This window comes from Mirounga angustirostris, unplaced genomic scaffold (genome assembly GCF_029215605.1).
Source record: "Mirounga angustirostris isolate CCGP_5_RB_7025 unplaced genomic scaffold, mMirAng1.0.hap1 SCAF_2, whole genome shotgun sequence".
Taxonomy (NCBI): Eukaryota; Metazoa; Chordata; class Mammalia; order Carnivora; family Phocidae; genus Mirounga; species Mirounga angustirostris.
The window spans coordinates 66,039,555-66,058,932 of record NW_026991710.1 but is presented as its reverse complement, the minus strand read 5'-3'; the positions used below and the strand labels follow the sequence as shown (position 1 = coordinate 66,058,932).

Genomic DNA, 19,378 nt, shown 5'->3' with positions numbered 1-19,378 from the left:
CTCACCTTTCCTTGAGCTGGGTACTTCGCTTCCTCTCTAAGTCCTCACATCAGCCCAGGGAGCTAAGCTATTCATTCCAGTTGCCTGGTGCATCTGGTAAGCAGTCGACTGCTGGATTCAAATCCAGATCTCAGCCTAGTGAGCACATTTCTTCCACAAAACCACATTGTTCCCAAAGTAACTGCTGCTACAACAAAAAACGCATTCTGCTTTCTGATTTTGTGCTTCCCCCTCCTATTAGTCTGCAGACACCTGGCATTTCCCACAAACAAGGAATGTGGTTATGATAAATGGATAAGCTTATTGAGCACTGTGTATTGGCTTCTTCTGAGGCAGGTTGTCTTTACGTGCTGGGGAAAATGGCCCCTGGCAGCCCAAAGCCTACATCTCCACTGCTTGTGTTACACCAAGGGGAGAGGAAACCTCTCACAATACCCAATTACTGCTTACAACGATAACTCCAGTTGCTTCCATGTGGGTCTCATACCCACTACCTACCTGAGTTCTGTGGCCAGAGAGGATGCCAGAATTGGCTGGCCCACATAGTGTGCCCACCCTAGTATGAGCACAGTGATTTGAAACCCCATGGAACAGTTCCCCCAAAGGAAAGGGTGCGATTTAGAGAAGAGGGGGGAGAGAGTAGGCCAAAACAACCCCTTACCTACCAGAGGGAAGCCCTTGGTGGTCACAGTAAAAAGTTTCATGGCACCTGTCTGAGAGAAGAAACGGTTTCAGTGTCTTCCCTGCCACTTACTGTCAGCCAAATGCCACCACTTTCTGCCTCCAAATCCCCATTTGTAAAATGAGGGGGTAGGATTAGATGATCTCTAATTTCACTTCCAGCTCCGGAAGTCTGTTATCCATCTACCTTTCCCACAGCATCTTTGTATATTAACTGCAAGTCTTCAAAAAGGAATAGAAAACGTTTGGATAAGCATCAAAGCTTTGAAGAAAGATGACAGAAACAACTCAGGCCTATTTATAATTGGATATCTTTTTTCCTTTTGTAGAATTAATTTCACTGCTAATCTGGAGAAAGATCAATGCAGCACTTTCCTTGATTGGAAATAAGTAAGGAGGCATTAAAAAAATAGTTTTCTAATTTGAGGACTTGGAATAAACATTTGCTCAGCCTTGAGGTCCTTAAGTCATGAGTTTCCCTCTGTAATGATCTATATTTCGATGAAATTAACCATTCTACACACCTGTTCCCCACATCAAGAATAGGCCACATTTGATTACATAGGATAATCAACAATGAACTAGTTTTTTCTCTGATGCTGCAAATCTGGGTCACCCGTTTGACATTCCTGAACTTTTTTTACAGATGCCCCCTCCCTGCCTGAGAACAACAGGGGCCTTTGCCTTTTAAGAGCAGCCTGTGGTAATTGACACAGCAGGGAGAGAAAGAGAAAGAGAACAGAAACAATCACTCAGCTAATGCTGAGAGGTAAATAAGAGCTTCTCTACTATTATCTGCCCTTGGAAACCAAAATAAGGATCTTAAAAGAAAATGGGCAGGTGTTTGTGGGGGAAGGGGAACTAGAGAGCTGGAAGAGATGTGGGTGAAAACCACATCAATACTGTCTTCTGTCGCAATAATAGGGTTTGTTCATTTATTTCAGAGAGTTGGGATTTTGCAGCAGGGAGAGAGAGTGGGGAGGAGTTTGCTTTGGTTTGGGCACCCTGTTTTTAGCCAGATGTTTTGGTCAAAGGGGGATGTGGTGTAGGTATTCACAAATGTTAACTTGCCATGACTGGGTCTTAAAAGATGATTAGTGATCCCCATAGCATTTGCTGGAGTTTGTGGTATATTCTTAAAGTGAGTATTTGATTACTATCTGGCTTCCCTACTGGACCTTGAGCTCCATGAGCATAGCCACATACTCCTCTGTCCATGGAGCTGAGCTTATGCTTGGCTTCTAGAAGAGGCTCAATAAATAGGTATTGAATGAAAGAATGTTACATGATTCAAACTGAAGATAACTTGGAAAATTGCAAAGGGCAGCAGAAGAGACAGTTTTGGGTTGGCTTCAGTACTCCAGTGCATTTTTCATTAAGTAGATGCTCTTAATCTAGGAATTAGGAAGTAAAGGCCTTCAAATCTGGCTACCTTCCATGCCTAGTTTCCTGCTGCCGAATTGTAGCACTCTATTAAGGGTGGTCAGGAAATGTGAAATGTGGGAAGTCTTAAGTAATAAGGCTGGGTTTTTGTTAAACCCCCTCACTCCCTTCACATCCAGAGCAATAGAATTCATTTTATAGGAACAGGTCCCCCGCCCTTCATCCACTGCTATAAAATCTCAATGAGAAATTTTTCCAATCCATTTAATACAGAAAAGGGGGAGCCGACCCTTCTGTGACTAGAGGAAGCTGAGAAGACTAATTTTCTATTAAGCCCATAGTGTTGGTATCTCTCAAAACCAATCTTCTAGTAATCTTGAAGGCTAACTTCCCAACTTTATGCTCCCCTGCAATTAATCTAAAGCCTCTGAGTGGTTTTCTCACACCAGGTGCACAAAGGTTGTTTACATTTGAAATTGTTGTCCATGCATCTCATCCAAAAGGCAATCTCCCCTCCCTCTCCCTTTAATTCCACAAGAGTTGCAGGGTACATCCCTTCCTGGTACCAGGGGAGTTGCCTGATAAAGCAGAGCAGCTGGTTTTATTTCACAGTTCCCTGCTGCAGCTACAATTTGTTCTTGAAAGGTCTGAATCCCTCCAACCTACCCACCCAGTTATGCTTCTTTTCCCAGTCTGGGATCCCAGGTCCCAGACCTGGCTTCCAGGTCAGACAGGTTTCATGACTGCATCAAGTCCACCTCTCTAGGGTGATTAGAAAATAATGTAATATCCACGTGATTTTGTAAGTGTTCATTGACCGTTGAGAGCAGTTACTTGCCCTAGTATAGGAAGCCTCCCCCAAACCATTGGGCACCTGGCTCACAATCTTCTTCAGCTAAAACTGGACATCACCAGCTGTGATTTCAAACTCCTGGGAAGGTCCTGTCCAGTAGACCTCAGTCTCCTCAGCACCAGTGTACCTTTGACCTCCCCATCTCCAACAACAGCCACTTCTATAATCCTGTGGCCTCACCTTGGAAACTCTTCTACCACTATAGGTCTTAAGTCCTAAATCCCACTCTTGGAGCACGGTGACCTTTACTTCCTTTATTCTCATTCCCTCACAAACAGAAATCTGCTTCAACTTCTTTCAAAACCTTGGTGCCTTTGATTCCTCTACTGTATATGAGTTCTTAGCTCCCTTCTGATCACACCTCCTTTCCCCATCCTGGACTCTGCACAAACTTCTCTCTCACCAGCACCTCAATTAACTGGCTCTCCTGTCCTCCCATCAACTCCCCATCCCTACTTCAATTTGGATATTCCATCAGACTGCTGAGTGAAGCTGTGCAACCATAACTGTGCAGACTGAAGCCATTATAAGCTTGGAGCATCCATTCTTAGTTGGGCCCTTAATTTGGCTCAACAACCTTTTAAGGGTCCTTGGTCAGCTTCCTCTTTCATTCTGCTCAACAGCTCTGGAAGCCTTCATCACTTTTCTCCAGGTCTCTACCAAATTCCCACTCTGCTTACCCAGCAGATGATCTGACCTTCCCTTCAGAAGAAATAGTCTATCAATGGCACCCTCCCTCATTTTACTGACTCTAGAACCTTTATCTGCCCTCCTCTTCATTTCCTTCCAGTCTTCAAGAACAAGCTGTCCCTCTGCTCAAAGTGCAACCATCTGATCACCTGATCTCATCCTGCCTAACCTCCCCAACCCTAGGAAACTAGCTCCATCAAGCAACCCCTTCCTCATATTTTTGACCTTTGACCTTCCATTATCTTTCCACTAGCCAAAAAATATGCTCAAATTCCTCTTATCTGAACACTCAGACACACACTCAATTTTGCTTCTCCATCCTTCTCTTCACTGCCAAGCTTCTTGGAAAATTGATTTACATACATGTGCTATGCCTGTTTCCTCCTTATTCTTAAATTTTTGTGTAAGGTCTGTTCCCATAACTCACTGAAAAGACCTTGGCAAGGGTCAGCAATGACCTTTGTATGTATTGGGCTCCTCATTCTCCCTTTTCCATAGCTTTTCCGTAACATTCGGTTTTGTGAATCCTCTCCCACATTTTGCTGATTCTCCTACTTCTTTCATCTTCTCAATCTATACCAGGGACTTCTCTTTCTTTGCCATTCTCATGAACAGTAGTTCACTAGAATTCTACCCAGAACCTCTTCTACCTTCCCAGGATAACTGCTTCTACTGCCATGGATTTTAGTATACTGAACTGTGACTAAATTGTTCTCTTCCAGCCCAGATCTTTGTTGGGCTCCAGGCCTATATATTCAACAACCTGCTGAACAGATCTACTTGGATATCTGACAAAACAGGACTTTTTCTTTTTTTGACTTGCTCTTGCTTCTTCAGGCCCGGTCTCCAAAATGATTAGAACGATTATGGCGACAATGATGATGATTAATATTTATGGGCTCCTTACTACATGCCAGACTCTGTGCTAACCCTTAGTTGCCACAAGAATGCTGTAAAATACGTATTATCCCCATTTTACAAAAATGCTAATAAGCACAGATTTAGTATCTCAGTAAGTGACACTGTCTTTCACTTGAATACCAAATCCAGAGAGCCAAAAAGAACCCTGTATTTTTTCCCCCTCCTCTTTCATGCTCAATTAAGCATGAAGTCTTATTGGCTCTTCCATTTTAGTTTCTTTGGATTTAGTCTTCCTCTGCATTACCTCTTCTCCAGAATCTGTGCCTTTGCTTTACTTCAGATCTTCATCATCACATGATCAGACTGTTAAAATAGTGCCCCAACTAGTCCTCTTGCCCTCAGTCTTTCCTCTCTCTACCTCCAATCCAGTCATTTTCCACACCTCCTCTAGAGTGGTCTTTCAGTAATGCAAATTTGATCAGATTATTATGTTGCATAAAACCTTTCCAGGCCTCTGCTCACCTATCACATAGCTCTTTCTGCATGACATTCCTGAGACCCACCTACCTTCATGTGCTGCCCACTGCATGACATTTCAGCTTCGTCTCCCACTGTTTCCCTACTTTAACTTCAGATGAAAGATATCAGACATCTCCCTAAATGCCAAATGCAAAAGCTTTTGCTTTTGTTTGCCCTACTGTCTCTGCTTGGAATGTCCTCTGCCATTTATTTGTCTAATAAACTACTCATCATTCAAAACTGTGCTCTCCAATATGGTAGCCAGGAGCCACACGTGGCTATTAAGCACTTGATATGTGGCTAACCTGAATTTAAAATGTGCTCTCCTATAACTATAAACAATGGATTTTGAAGGTACAGTGTGTGTGGGGGGGGGAGTGTAAAAGTCTTAATAATTTTATATTGATTACACATTGAAAATATTTTGGATAGATTGGTTTAAAGAAACTATTGAAATTTATTTTTTCTACCTTTTTAATGTGGCTACTGGAAAATTTAAATTTGTACATGTGGCTTGAGTTTGTGTGTGTATTATATTTCTATTAGACAGCACTCCTTGAAAATCCTCATTTGGCAAACTTAACCAAGGAGACAAAAGACTTGTACACTGAAAACTACAAAATGTTGCTGAGAAAAATTAAAGAAGACACATACAAAGACATCCCATGTTTATGGATTCGAAACTTAATATTGTTAAGATGTCAATAGTAACCAAAGTGATCTTCAGATATATTGCAATCTCTATCAAAATCCAGTGAAATTTTTTGCAGAAATAGAAACATCTATCCTAGGGCGCCCGGGTGGCTCAGTCATTAAGCATCTGTCTTCGGCTCAGGTCATGTTCCTGGGGTCCTGGGATCAAGCCCCGCATCAGGCTCCCTGCTCCGCGGGAAGCCTGCTTCTCCCTCTCCCACTCCCCCTGCTTGTGTTCCCCCTCTCACTGTGTCTCTGTCAAATAAATAAATAAAATCTTTAAAAAAAAAAAACAAAAACAAAAAAACAAACATCTATCCTAAATTCATATGGGATCTCAATGGATCCCAAATGGCCAAAATAATCAAAACAATGTGGCACTGGCATAGAGATAGATGTACAGACCAATGGAATAGAATAGAGAATCCAGAAATAAACCCTTGAGTAGACAGTCAAATGCCCTCCAATAAGGGTGCCAAGACCATTCAATAGAAAGGAGGGTCTCTTCAACAAATGGTGTTTGGAAAACTGAAAATCTACATGAAGAAGAATGGAGTTAAACCCTCATCTTACAGTAGATACAAAAATTAACTCCAAATGGATCAAAGACCTAAACATAAGAACTAAAACTAAAAAAGTCTTCGAAGAAAACAGGGGAAAAGCTTCATGACATTGGATTTCACAATGATTTCTTAGATATGATACTAAGAGCATAGGTAACAAAAGTAAAAATGGGTAAATTGGACTACATCAAAATTTAAAACTTCTATGCATCAAGGGACACAATCCACAGTGAAAAGGCAACCTTTGGGATGGGAGAAAATATTTCCAAACCATTTATCTAATAAGGGGTTAATATTCAGAGTATGTAAAGAACTCTTATAACTGAACAACAACAACAAAAACCCGATCAAAAAATGGGCAAAGGACTAGAATAGATGCTTCTCCAAAGATGACCTGCAAATGGCCAACAAGTCCATGAAAAGATGCCCAACATCACTGACTATTAGGGAAAAGTAAATCAAAACCACAATGAAATATCACCTCACATCCATTAGGATGGCTGTAATCTAAAAAAAAAAAAAAAAAAAATCCAAAAAAACCAAAAAATCCCCAACAAAAATAACAAGCATTAGTGAGGATGTGGAGAAACTGGAACTCTTGCACATTGTTGGTGGCCATGTAAATGGTGCTGCTGCTGCTATGGGAAACAGTATGGAGTTCCCCAAAAATTAAAAATAAAATTACCATAAAATCCATCGATACTCCTTCTGGGTATAGATCCAAAAGAGTTGAAAGCAGTTTCAGAGAGATAGTTGTATCCCTATACCCAGAGTAGCATTATTCACAATAGCAAAAAGGTGGAAGGAACTCAAGTGTCCACTATAGGATTAATGGGTAAGCAAAATATGGTATATACATACAATGGGATATTATTTGGCCTTGAAAAGGAAGGAAATTCTGACACACACTACAACATGGATGAACCTTGAAGACATTGTGCTAAGTGAAATAAGCCAGTCATACAAAGACAAAGTGTATGATTCCACTTATACAAGGTATCTAGAGTAATCAAACTCAAAGAAACAGAAAGTACAATGATGGTTGCCAGGCTAGGGAGAGGGAAAAATGGGGGATTCTTGTTTAATGTGCATAGAGTTTCAGTTTTGCAAGTTGAAAAAGGTCTGAAGATTTATATATCTATTTTATTATTATATATTTAACACTACTAAACTGTATGTTCAAAAATGGTTAAGATTTATGCATATTTTACCACGAATTAAAAAAAAAAACTTTAAAAAATCAAGTTAAAAAGTCCTACTTGGTGGGGCGCCTGGGTGGCTCAGTCGTTAAGCGTCTGCCTTCGGCTCAGGTCATGATCCCAGGGTCCTGGGATCGAGCCCCACGTCGGGCTCCCTGCTCAGCATGAAGCCTGCTTCTCCCTCTCCCACTCCCCCTGCTTGTGTTCCCTCTCTCGCTGTGTCTCTCTCTCTCAAATAAATAAATACAATCTTTAAAAAAAAAAAAAATCCTACTTGGATATTACCCCTCTCCCCCCCACCCCACTATTCCTTCCTTTGTGCTTCCATTTTTTTATCTTGTACATACAACTATTAGGGCTCTTACCACATTTTTGATAATTGTTTGACAGGATAAAGTTTACTATCCCATTTGCCCCCAGTAAGGGTTGAGAGGAACACTCATCCACTTCTGAGATCTTGACCAGAAGCTAAGAAAATAAAAGACCTTAGATTGGAAAAGAGACAGTAGCCCTGATGGCATAATATGCTACAGGGGACAGTCTTTATCAGCAAGAGTATATCTTATATCTGTAGAGGTTTCACTCTGAGATTGGATCTGGAAGAACCATTTTTCTTCAATCATCCTTTTGTAGGCAGGATCTGAAAGACCTAAAGAGCACTTCCCCCGACCCGCAACACATACAAACATCCCCTTCTCCATCCTGAGTCCAATCTGCTGAAATGACTGGCCCAACCCAGTCTGATTCATTATTGGAGGGAAGAGAGGAAGATGTTCATTCAAGATAGGTTCAAGACAGAGTGGCTTATCCAACAGATAATGTACGCAGGGGTCAAGCAAAGACCTGTTTTGCTGCCTCCCCTGGACTTTTGGTATGTATGCTTGATGTATAATAAAAAGTTTTTTTTCTGATAATGGACTGGAACTTCCTGCCCTTCTAAGGTCATAGCCAAGAGGTTACATTTGTTTGATCTGTCTTCCCGCCCAGATGAGGAGTTCCTTTAGGGCAGGGACCATACCTCATTCATCCTTGTATCCCCAAGTGTCCACTAGTCCTGGCACATAGCAGGTGCCCAACAAATCCCAAACAAACGATCAAATGGTTAGAGTGAGTGGGAGGAGTCATTACAACAACCCAGCGATTTTTTGCCAAGTAACTAGTCCACCCGTGAGAGAAAGGACAGTCTGAACTAAAGACTTGCAGGCAGTATGTGGGTCTGGTGGGAGTGGGAAGGAGAGGACTCATGAGAAGAAAAAGTGGTTCATTATAAAGCCCAGGTTGAGCAGGTTAATGAAATCGATAGCCTCTAGTTTCATGTTCTATTGTCTCACTAGTCCTAATTCAGTGCCAACATTTATCCGGCTGGCCGCCAGGCAAATTTCCTTTCATTCTATGATTTCAGCTCCATCTGAAGCGCCACCATAACACTGCCTCAGTGGCTCCAATTCCACAGCAACATACCTTGCTTCCATTTTAAATCAGACATTATTTCAATCTGGCTGATTGGACTGGTTCAGGTTGGCTAACAATAAGATGCTCACATATGGCCCTTTCAGGCAGTTATTTGTAATTTTTTGCCCTTTCCCAGAATCTTGGAAAGGATTCCTAACAATGGGTAATCCAAAAGTCAGCTTTATTTGTCAACATAATGGTACTCCTTCAAACTCACATTCACAGAATTCGCAAGTTGGGAGAAAGAGTACAAATGAATTCTGTTCCCCGTAAGGAAATTTGGGTCCGGAGAGCTGAGCTGGGTCGCACTGACTTAGAGCTAGAACTCAGAGGCCCTGACTTCCAGTTCTGAGGCCTTTTTCTTCTGCTACCAGCCTGTAGGTGCAGCCACACCTGCTTGGGACATGACCAGCTCACTCCTCTCAGCATTTCTGTACAATTAGGGCTCCCTCTGAAGCAGCTCTAAATTATCGACAAAGAGAAGAATGAGCAGACACAAATTTTTTCACGGGTTAATTTTCCTTGGAATGTTCTGGGTGATTTTTCTAAAGCCCCATTCACAATGGTGCTGACTTTACGGTATTTCAACAACTGAGGACTAAGGAGACAGTCCGGAAGTGCGCTGGTTAGCCCAGAATAGGCCATAAGCAGAGCTGCGCGGATGATGGGCTGCGCGAGGGGCAGGGTACTGTTGGCTACTAAATCGTGCATGTATCATCTAATAGGCACTAACTGAGCACCTACTGTGTGTCTGGCTGCAGCTGCCTAATTAAAAGTTGAGGAGCTGCCTTCATCCCTCCACGGCCCGAGGAGCCATACGAACCGGCAGACGCGCGGACTTCTGGTTCTCATCTCGGATATGGCCTTAACGTGTTGCGACTCAGACAAGTATTTTAAATTCGCCAACACGAGTGGACTGTGGCTTCCAAAGTGTGTGGGGGGGGGCATTTCAAAAGGCAAAGGTATTTTTTTGGCACTGGAGAAGCACACAAAAACGACAAAAGTGCTATGAGCTCCCTGTCGGGGGAGCCCCTCCTCACCACCCGCGGGCGGAGGGGGCCAGCCGCCAGCCGCCAGCCCAGCGGGCTCGCGCGTCCGGCTCTGGGAAGCCGGGGCGGCGGAGGCCCGGAGGGCGCCTTCCTCTTTAAGAGCCCCACAGGCGATCCTGATTGGCTGTGGCTCTGCAGGTCTTTCTTCCTCGGCTCCCTCCGAGTGCTCCCTCCCGGTGCGCCCTCCCGCTCCCTTTCCACACGCCCTCCGCCCACTCCGCGCCCCTTCCCGCCCCGGGCGCTCGCCTCCTCTTCCTCGCAGCCGAGTGCGGCCCCGGCAGCCGCTTGGGTGATTCGCCAGCAACAGATGCCGGGCGCCAAGCTTTGCATTCTTAGTCCACGCTGACAGCCCGAAGAAGAGAGAAGGAAGCAGAGAAGGGAAGGGAAGGCGGGGACAGGAGTGCAGAGACCACCTCCCCACCCCACCCCCCAACAAAAGGCAGAGGCCCCCGCCCCCACTGGAGAGCTCCGCGCCAGCCGAGCGCCTGCCTGCTGCCTGCTGCCTGCTGCCTGCTGCCGCGGGCGCCCACCTCTCCCAGCCATGCCAGGCCCGGCGGCCGACGGGGCTCAGGTCCCCTTCCGCAACGCCAAGGAGGAGATCCGTGCGAGGGTCGAAGGCTCGGGGGCCGGCGGCGGCCAGCAGGGCCCCGGCGCGCGCGGGCCGCGGCAGAACATCGTCTGGAGGAACGTCGTCCTGATGAGCCTGCTCCACTTGGGGGCCGTGTACTCCCTGGCGCTTATCCCCACAGCCAAGCCGCTCACTCTGCTCTGGGGTAAGTTCCGCCGGCGCCCCCTGTGCCCCGGGCACCGTGGCGAGGCCGCGCCGGGGCGCGCGGGGTCGCCGGCCGCCGCTCCGCTCGCCCCTCGCTTCTCCCACGCGCCCCTCTCCCTTGACCTGCAGCTGTCGGGCCTTTGGGACGGGCTGGTATTTCTGTCCAGGTGTTTGCAACTTCTGGCTCCCCCGCTGTCTGGCTGAGTAGGCGCATTCGCCGGCTCCTGGATGGCGAGCGGGAGGGACCCGGAGTCCTGAGGCTCCACGCTGTGCGCAGAGGAGCTCCAGGGGACACACTGGGCGCAGGCTGAACTGGGCTTCGCCGGAGGGAAGACAGGCGCGGTGGTTGTGTCGCCCGTGCGGGTCCCGGGGGCCCTCCCATCTGCCGCCTTTCAGGTTCTCCGTCTCTCCCACGGGCCACGGACCTTGGGGCCGAGTTAAGCACGAGAAAGGGAGGGGAGGAGGGTGGAGAGACCCGGCACAGAAACAGTCTTGATTTTCACGCATGAGATGGAAGAAACCAGTTCCCCTCCTGCCCGCACAGGCCCCTGTCCCTGCCCCCTCCGTGATCTGCTATGCCCAGTTGCACTTACACGGTCCCAGAAGTTTCTTGGCGAGCAACCCGAGCCCTCGGCGAGATCGGTCTGCCCCCAGCACAAGCGATAACTGTGGCCGTGCAGAGCCTCCTCCAGGCCCCGTTCTTCTCTGGCCAGTGCGGGTCTGTCGCCGCACCTCTGACTCTCCCACCACCCTCCGTCCTAGCACCCCCATCCTTGCTGGTGGTGGGGGGAGCCCAGGAGTGGCCCGCTGCACCCACCCTCTCCCCCATTTCCTGCGCCCCAGGGGCTCAGTGCCTGCCCTACACGACTCAAGTCGGTGGCCTCTGAACCACCTCGCAGGTCCCCCTGGTCCCAGTGACTGGTTTCAGCTTCGGTCACCTCAGGGGCGGTAGCCAGGACAGAAGGCGCAGGCCTTGATATCCTGCGCTGAGAATTTGATGAGGTAATCCAAGAAGCCCTTTCAGCTCCAGGTTCGGGGATCTCCAAGGACCGGGGGCAGAGAGAAACACAACCTACTTTTTTTTTTTTTTTTTTTTTTAAAGATTTTATTTATTTGACAGTGAGAGACACAGCGAGAGAGGGAACACAAGCAGGGGGAGTGGGAGAGGGAGAAGCAGGCTTCCCACCGAGCAGGGAGCCTGATGTGGGGCTCTATCCCAGGACCCTGGGATCATGACCCGAGCCGAAGGCAGACGCTTAACAACTGAGCCACCCAGGCGCCCCTACACAACCTACTTTTATTTCCAGAGGGGAAAAGGAAGAAAATAAGAAGACTTCTTTCTGCAAAGCTTATTTGGTATGTTGCCAGCTTCAAATGCCCAGGTTGATAAAAGGCCACTCGATTTCGAGCCTTCCCTGGAAACCCTGCAGCCCCTGCTGTGGGAAGCAAATCGATCCAGAGCCTCGTAACTCTTAGGGGGTGTGGCTGAGAGAGGGACCTCGGGGTTGATGGATGGTGAGAGGAGTCTTTGGGAATCTGTGGAACCTTTTTTCCCCCTTCAAGTAAGCTCAGCGTGCAGCCCAGGGGGCTGGAACTCAGAACCCCTTTATCAAGAGTCATTTGCTCCTCTTTGGACTGAGTCAGCCAGGCGCCTGCCCCTGAAGTCTTTTTAAGTCCCCTAAAAGCTCTTGGCAGCCCCCTGCTCATGCCTCCCCCACCAAGTGCACCTCCTCAATTTTGTGTCCTTTTCACCATCATCTTTGTGATTATGTCTTGGTTTAATTCTCTGCCTTCCTTCTTTCCTCATCTCCAAATGACTAGATTGTAAGATGTTCAGCCATTGCTTCATGGCCATACCCCCACACTATCAGCTAAAGCCCTTATGGCCCCCCTCCTTCTCCCAGCCTCCATGGAGCTCCTTTCCAGGGCTGGAACTATATGCCACTGGACTTCAGAGCCCACCTGCCTCCAGCCAGTTGGGGCTTAGCCTTAATAACGCAGTGTCAGAGAGAACTCAGGGAGAAGTGAGCACTTAAACCATTTCTGTATTTGTCTGGAGCTCCACAGGACCCACGGGCTCTGCTCCCTACGGCCCCCAAACCCTGCCGACCCTAGCACCCCCTCAGGAGCCACAAGGACGAGGCCTCCTTTCCAGGCTTGCCGAGTCGCTTCTGCCCTTTTCAGGCTGTTACCTGTGGTGAAGACAGAATCTTTGTTTCTGAAAGACCTTGGCCAGAGGACACCTACCTCAGCCCCTAAGGCCTTCAGCTTCCCCGGAGAAGCCCACACCTTGAGGAATCTGGCTTCCCATTGTGGGTGATGATGCCAAACCCCATTCTTGTACCTCCCTGCATAGTCTTCTGCCTTAGCTCCCTTTCATCAGCTCTGTTCTCTGAATCTTGATTCTCTCCCTACCTGTGCTTCATTGTATCACTAAGGAAAAAAAAGAAAGAAAGAAAGAAGAAGGAAGGAAGGAAAGAAGAAAAGAGAAGAAAAGAAAAAAAGAGCAGGGGTGGCTGTTGTAGTTTCAAAGTCCAAAATTTCGAGTTAGATACATTCCAATCAAATGAATCTTCTCTGATGGCCATCTTGTGTGAGAAGAAAGAGACAGAGACTAGCTGAGATTGGTTGTGCTGAGCGCTAGGATCTGTAGGGTTATTTTCAGTGGAAGCCTGGGGTCTTGACCTGCCAATTCCCCCCACTGGATGCCCTGTTTCACCATCTCTGCCCCTGGTTCTGCCTAGCTTTAGGGCCGAGTTCATGCACTAACGGGCTGCTCATCCACTTCAGGGACCTAAGTTGTTAAGGAAATAGGCTTAGCCCATCCCTTGCTTGCCACCCTTCACCCCGGGTGAGGTTGCCCTGGAAACAAGAGGCGTCGATGCAGTGCACCCAGTAGAGACTGTGTTAGGTGTGTGGCGTGTGGAGAGTAATCTGTGGAGTGGTGAAATGTCATCCATGAAAGATCCATCAAGTTGTTCAGTCCAGCCTCCTCCACTGCCTAGTCCCCCACCTTTTTTTTTTTTTTTTTAAAGATTTTATTTATTTACTTGACAGAGAGAGACACAGTGAGAGAGGGAACACAAGCAGGGGGAGTGGGAAAGGGAGAAGCAGGCTTCCCGCCGAGCAGGGAGCCCGATGTGGGGCTCGATCCCAGGACCCTGGGATCATGACCCGAGCCAAAGGCAGATGTTTAACAACTGAGCCACCCAGGCGCCCCAGTCCCCCACCTTTTAATGACTCTCCTTGGGGCCAGAGCAAGTTGTTTTCCCTTCTTACACTCGCACTTTTCTGAGTGGGCAGCCTGTCAGAACAGAATGCTCTCGGTTCCCACAGGACCTGAGGGATGAGTTTATGAGTTGCAAGGACAGAATGCAAACTCCAACTGGAAGACAGATCTTCACCTGAAGGCCTGAGCTCACAGAAGTGCCTGCTTTAAGAGTTTGGGGCCAAAGGCACAGTTAGTCCATGCCCTGAATCCCAAGATGAATGCAAGAGAGGAGCGAGTAGCAGCAGTCATGGTGTTAAGAGTCCTGGGCTCCTTTCCAGGGAGCTTGGCCTCGCCTGTTTCCAGGCATTCTGGCTATTGGTTTCCAGAAATGTCAGGGACTTTTCTGGTTTCTAAGTGTCATCAGAGGCCCCTAAATGTGTCCTGTGGTGATGTCATGGCTTCCCCCCCCCCTTGGGACAACTTCAGTGGCAGTCTGAGGCATGAGAAGCAGTCATTTGCTCTGCTCCCTTCCTCCATCCTGCCTGGGGGCAGACATGGCCATTGTTGAGGCTGTACAGGAATTCCCTGGTGCCCTTGCTGGACTCTCCGGAGTGGGGTTTAGCCTCTGGGGAGGAAGCTGAGAGGAGGCACGGGTTAACAAAACAGTCTGGGGGATGGGAGCATCCGGAGAGGCTGGGGTTTGGAGAGTGCTGGTCCACCAATCAAATTCTGTGCAATTCTGAGAGTTGCCCAAAGAGGAGCTCTCTGTCAGGCATCGAGTTACCTGCCTCCAGGACTTGGGATGGTCTTGATGTCTTTGTGGGTTGTGCTTCTTTTTCTATCAAGTCCCTAAAGTTGTTGGGCAGCCCCAAGAAGGTGTTGGCCTCGGACTTCTGCCTTGCCTCCAGGTTTTGTAGGGTGAGCGTGGCTTAGGAGAGAGACGTATCTGAACGTGAATCCCTGCTCTCCTGCTTATCTTCTACATGACCTTGCACAAATTAACATCTCTAACCTTCAGGTTCCTTGCCTGTAAAATGGGTGTATTTATACCTCTTGCTCATGAAGCTGTGAGAGCTAAATTTGAGATTATGTGTAAATCACAGCACAGTACCTGGTCCTTGGTTGGTGTTCCATAATTATTAGCTGCTATCATTATTGGTCCTGATACTGGCTCTTTTTCTTCAGTAGAAGGGGAAAAGGCCCTCTCGCTGCACAACGAACTCTACTTGTTGCCTCTCTTGAATGGAGAAGATTGCTTTGGCTTTGGAAATGTTAATGCTCAAACTACTAAAAACCCAAAAACCCAAAATGAATCCTCCTTTTAAGCCCTGTAATTCCCGGTCCATTGTTGCAATTCCTGCATTTTTAATAAATGGGCAGGCCCTAAGCACCTCCTCACTCAAGGCTGGCCTGCAGCAAAACCAGAGAATGGAGTACACTTTTGCTGGCTTCACAGTCCCAACAAGCATAAATATAGGTCTGAGGTTAACATTATTAACTCAGTTTTTTCTAAAACTGGTCAAGGTCACTCCAGACTATCCTGTGATCTTGAAATGAGTGGTGCTGCAGAGTAGAAACCAGGGCTGGAAGCCCGGCACTTCCCCCTGGTTCAACTTCATACGTGTCCCCTCCAGCTTGTGAGCCTCGGCTTCCTCGTCCATGAAAGGGGGACAGGAGCACTGTGCTGAAAGGTGATTGAAGAACTGGAGCACTGGTGAGAGTGCCCGCCAGAGAGTAGACACTCAGTACTATCGACTGGCATCCCCTCCCCGGATGGGGGCTCCATGGTCTGGGGCTTGGAGCACTTGTGGCGCAAATATAAGGCACAGCCTTTAAATCCAACTATTCAACCATGACCTTGCTGTAACACTTTTGTTCTTGCCGTATCCAGTTTTGTGGATGGTATACAATTATAATAATTTCCTGGAAGAGCCATTGATCGGTTTACAGAAGGTGAACAGCCGTGGTGGTTCCTTGAAGATTTTGTAAAACACAACAACGTCTTTGGGTGACATTATTCTCATTGAGTGTTTATTTTGACATGCTGTAGCTGTAGTTTCTGGCATGTGGTCTACCTGTCGCTGCTGGGACGCACACTGTTTCTTAGCCTTGAGATTAAGAGGATGGGCTTCGGAGTGAGGGTCTGGGATCAAAACCCAGCCCCCCAAGTTCAGCCTTGGGCAGCTCACTCACCCTGCTCACCTTAGTGTCCCCAAGTGCACAATGAGGGCAATTAATAGTACCCAGTAGGACATCAGGCTGCAGCTGGAGTGAAATGAAACAGTGCAGTAAAGAACTTGGCCTGACTTGTGATGAGCGCAGGGTGATATATGGAAGTGTTGAATCACTATACTGTACACCTGAGACTAATATGACACTCTATATTAACTACACTGGAATTAGAAAAGAAAAGAACTTGGCCTGGAAGCCAGCATAGAGGAAATGTGAGCCCCGGGCCTCCGCACGCTTTTCCTGTAGCGCTTCCCTCCTCTCCTTCCCTCTGTTGAGCTCACCCTTTGGAGGCTGAGCCTTATTCCAGCCTGCCCGCTCATTGTCAGAAAGTGCCGGTCATGGGGTCAAGGCCCTCGGCTCTGATTTTCTTTCCTCTGGCAACGGGCCGGTGGCCCCAACAGCAGGTACCGGCCATCCTCCTCATGAATGCCCATCCTTTGTTCATTATGTGCGCCAGTGGCCATGAGGGAGGTCCTCACGGTTTCACATGAGGTCACATATTCATCCATCCACGAATTTATTCATTTTTTCCATTCCAGTGATTGTCAAAATTGGCTGCACATCAGAATCATTTGGGGATCCTTTACAAGTTTTGGAAGCCTCGGCCCTCACCTAGACCTACTGAATTGGAATCTCTAAGAGGGATGCCCTGGCTTCTTCTTCTTCTTCTTTTGTTTTTGTTGTTTTGTTTTGTTTTTTACCATTCAGATATTTCTGATGCACAACTGGGCTGAGAACCATTATTTAATTCCCTTGTTCAATAATATTTGTTACTTACCCATTCCCTGCCAGGCGCCGGCGCGATCCTGGACTTCATGGCACTTAGAGGCCAGTTGGAGAGACAGACAGGTGCACCAGTGATTAGAGTGAGGCAGCCTTAGTTAGAGCGCCCCGGCCTGGGGGAGATGGGGAGGCTCCCCATAGGAGGAGGCAGCTGCACAGTGCCCGGCAGGGGTTTGGATAAAATGGCATTGTGGCCACAGGCAAGCGTGGGGGCAGAGCTCTGAGGGGAGGGAAGGCAGACAGATCAGGGTGGTTCAAGGACCTGATGGTCCAGCGACGCTGGAGGTGGTCAGGGGCCAGATCCAGGGTGAGGAAGATTCTCCAGGAGCAGCAGGGCCAGGAGATTGGGCTTGCGGAGAGGCTGCCCTTCTGCCTCCACCTGACTCTCACCTTCCCCTCTCAGCCCATCACACACACCAACAATTCCTGCTATGATGGAATGGTCTGGAGCAAAATTTTTAGACCAGACACTTGCCAGTGGGATGAGTGAGTCTGAAGTTTTCCAGGAAAGACCCTGGGGCACACACCTGGAGCAGGGGGCCAGTGGGGAGGGGCGTCTCCCTCAGGCTTTTTCCCCCTGCTCTCTACTCTTCCTTGTTTCTAAAAGGTACGCGTGTGTAGGGGACTTGTCCTTATCTCACTTCCTCCCTTGAACCCCAGTTTAAATAGCTGGTTCTCACTAGCCCTTATTTCAGGCATGGTGAGTCCTTCCTACATCCTGCTTCCCATTTCTGCAGCTTACTAAGATGGGTTAGAAGGCTCTGTGGATCCCGGCAGCCTGTGGTCTGTGGACCAGCAGCATCAGAATCACCTGGGAGCTTGTTAGAAATAAAGATGTTCAGACCCCATCCTGGACCTATCGAATCAGGACCCGCCTTTTCCTAAGATGTCCGGGTGATTCATCTGCATGCTAAAGTTAGAGAAGCACTCCCTTAAGTCCAGCCACAGGCTGACAGTTCAGAGAAGCCGGACATGAGTGGGATTTGGCAATCCTTCCTTCTTCCTTTTAATGGCCTCCTCCCCTTTGCCTCCCCTCCTACCCTTCTGCCTTCTTATAGCTTATTTTAGAACATGTCGGGATCCTGCTTCTCTTGCCAACAAAAGGCTGTTGCTAAAATCTTTCAGCCGGCAGCAGCAATGTTTAATTCATGGGCTAGAAAATTAATTTTATTTTCATGAATAGAGCTGGGGAAAAATAACAGGAAGGCTCTGTGCATGGCCCTTGGGAATTCAGCTTGTCTATTTAACAGATGAACTGGTAAAGGTGAGGAGGCCTCAGGGGAGGGCTGTCTTCCACAAAATTATGAAGTAAATCGTTATCAGTTAGGATGCTTTTGGCCACAGATAGCACAAAACTCAACTTAAAGTGGCTTAAATGATAAGGAAATTTTCTAATTTCAACCGATAACAAATCCCGAGGTAGGGCACTTCTGAGGTAGGGCACTCCTGTCATCAGAGAGCAGGGTTTATTTCTGTCATGGGGGCCCTGTCGAATTTAGGGTTTTTTCGTGGTTACAAGATGGCTGCCAGAGTGCCAGGCTGCACAGGGGAGTTACAGCAGTGTCCTATAGAAGAAGACAGAGGATGTCCCTTTTTTTTTTTTTTACGATTTTATTTGTTTTTTGACAGAGAGAGAGAGAGAGACAGCGAGAGAGGGAACACAAGCAGGGGGCGTGGGAGAGAGAGAAGCAGGCTTCCCGCCAAGCAGGGAGCCCGACGTGGGGCTCGATTCCAGCACCCTGGGATCATGACCTGAGCCGAAGGCAGACGCTTAACGACATGAGCTATCCAGGTGCCCGGAGGATGGCCCTTCCTGATGTCTCATCAGAGAGAAAATCTTTCCTGGGCACCTCACAGCTTATGTCTTCTCAAGTCTCACTTGCAGGATTATGTCCCAAGTGCCTTGTTAAACTGGTCATTGGCAAAGGATTGATCAAGGTTGGCCACTCAGCCACATGTGGTAGGGGTGGAAGGAGTGGGGTTAAGAGGCAAACAAAACCCCGGCTGTGCTCAAAGGAAGAAGATGGCTCAGCTGTGGACAGCCAACACCTCTACCCCAGGGGCTTCCTTCACTCCCTGTCATGACTTTCCCTCTTTGGTGTCACCTCCATTCCCTGAAAAGGCTCTGGTTTCATATTGTAGCGTACTCTCCCCCACTACTTTCCATCACCCGCGCTTTTCTCAAATCCTGCTGTCATTAGAGTTGTAAAAGTTTGCGTTTTCCATGAGGCTCTGAGCTCTTCTGTGGCGCCCCTGCCTCCTCAGGACCTGGCACACAGCCTCTGCTCAACATACCAGTGTTGGGTGAATAGATGAAGGAATAAATAAATGAGTTTAATCACTTTCTTTCTAAGGGAAGATACATTTTTATTTTATTTTTTTAAAGATTTTATGTATTTGTCAGGGAGAGAGAGAGAGCACAAACAGGGGGAGCGGC

At 47.7% G+C, this 19,378-nt stretch overlaps 1 protein-coding gene across 1 annotated transcript in view; it reads left to right on the top strand.

The window, feature by feature from the left end:
* The first annotated feature begins 10,101 nt into the window (after positions 1 to 10,101).
* Positions 10,102 to 19,378, top strand: part of SCD5 (stearoyl-CoA desaturase 5) — a 153,028-nt gene continuing 143,751 nt past the window's right edge. The window contains exon 1 of the mRNA XM_045880895.3: positions 10,102 to 10,716. Coding sequence (XP_045736851.1) covers positions 10,485 to 10,716 — 232 coding nt within the window. The 5' untranslated portion in view covers positions 10,102 to 10,484. The remainder of the gene's footprint in view (positions 10,717 to 19,378) is intronic.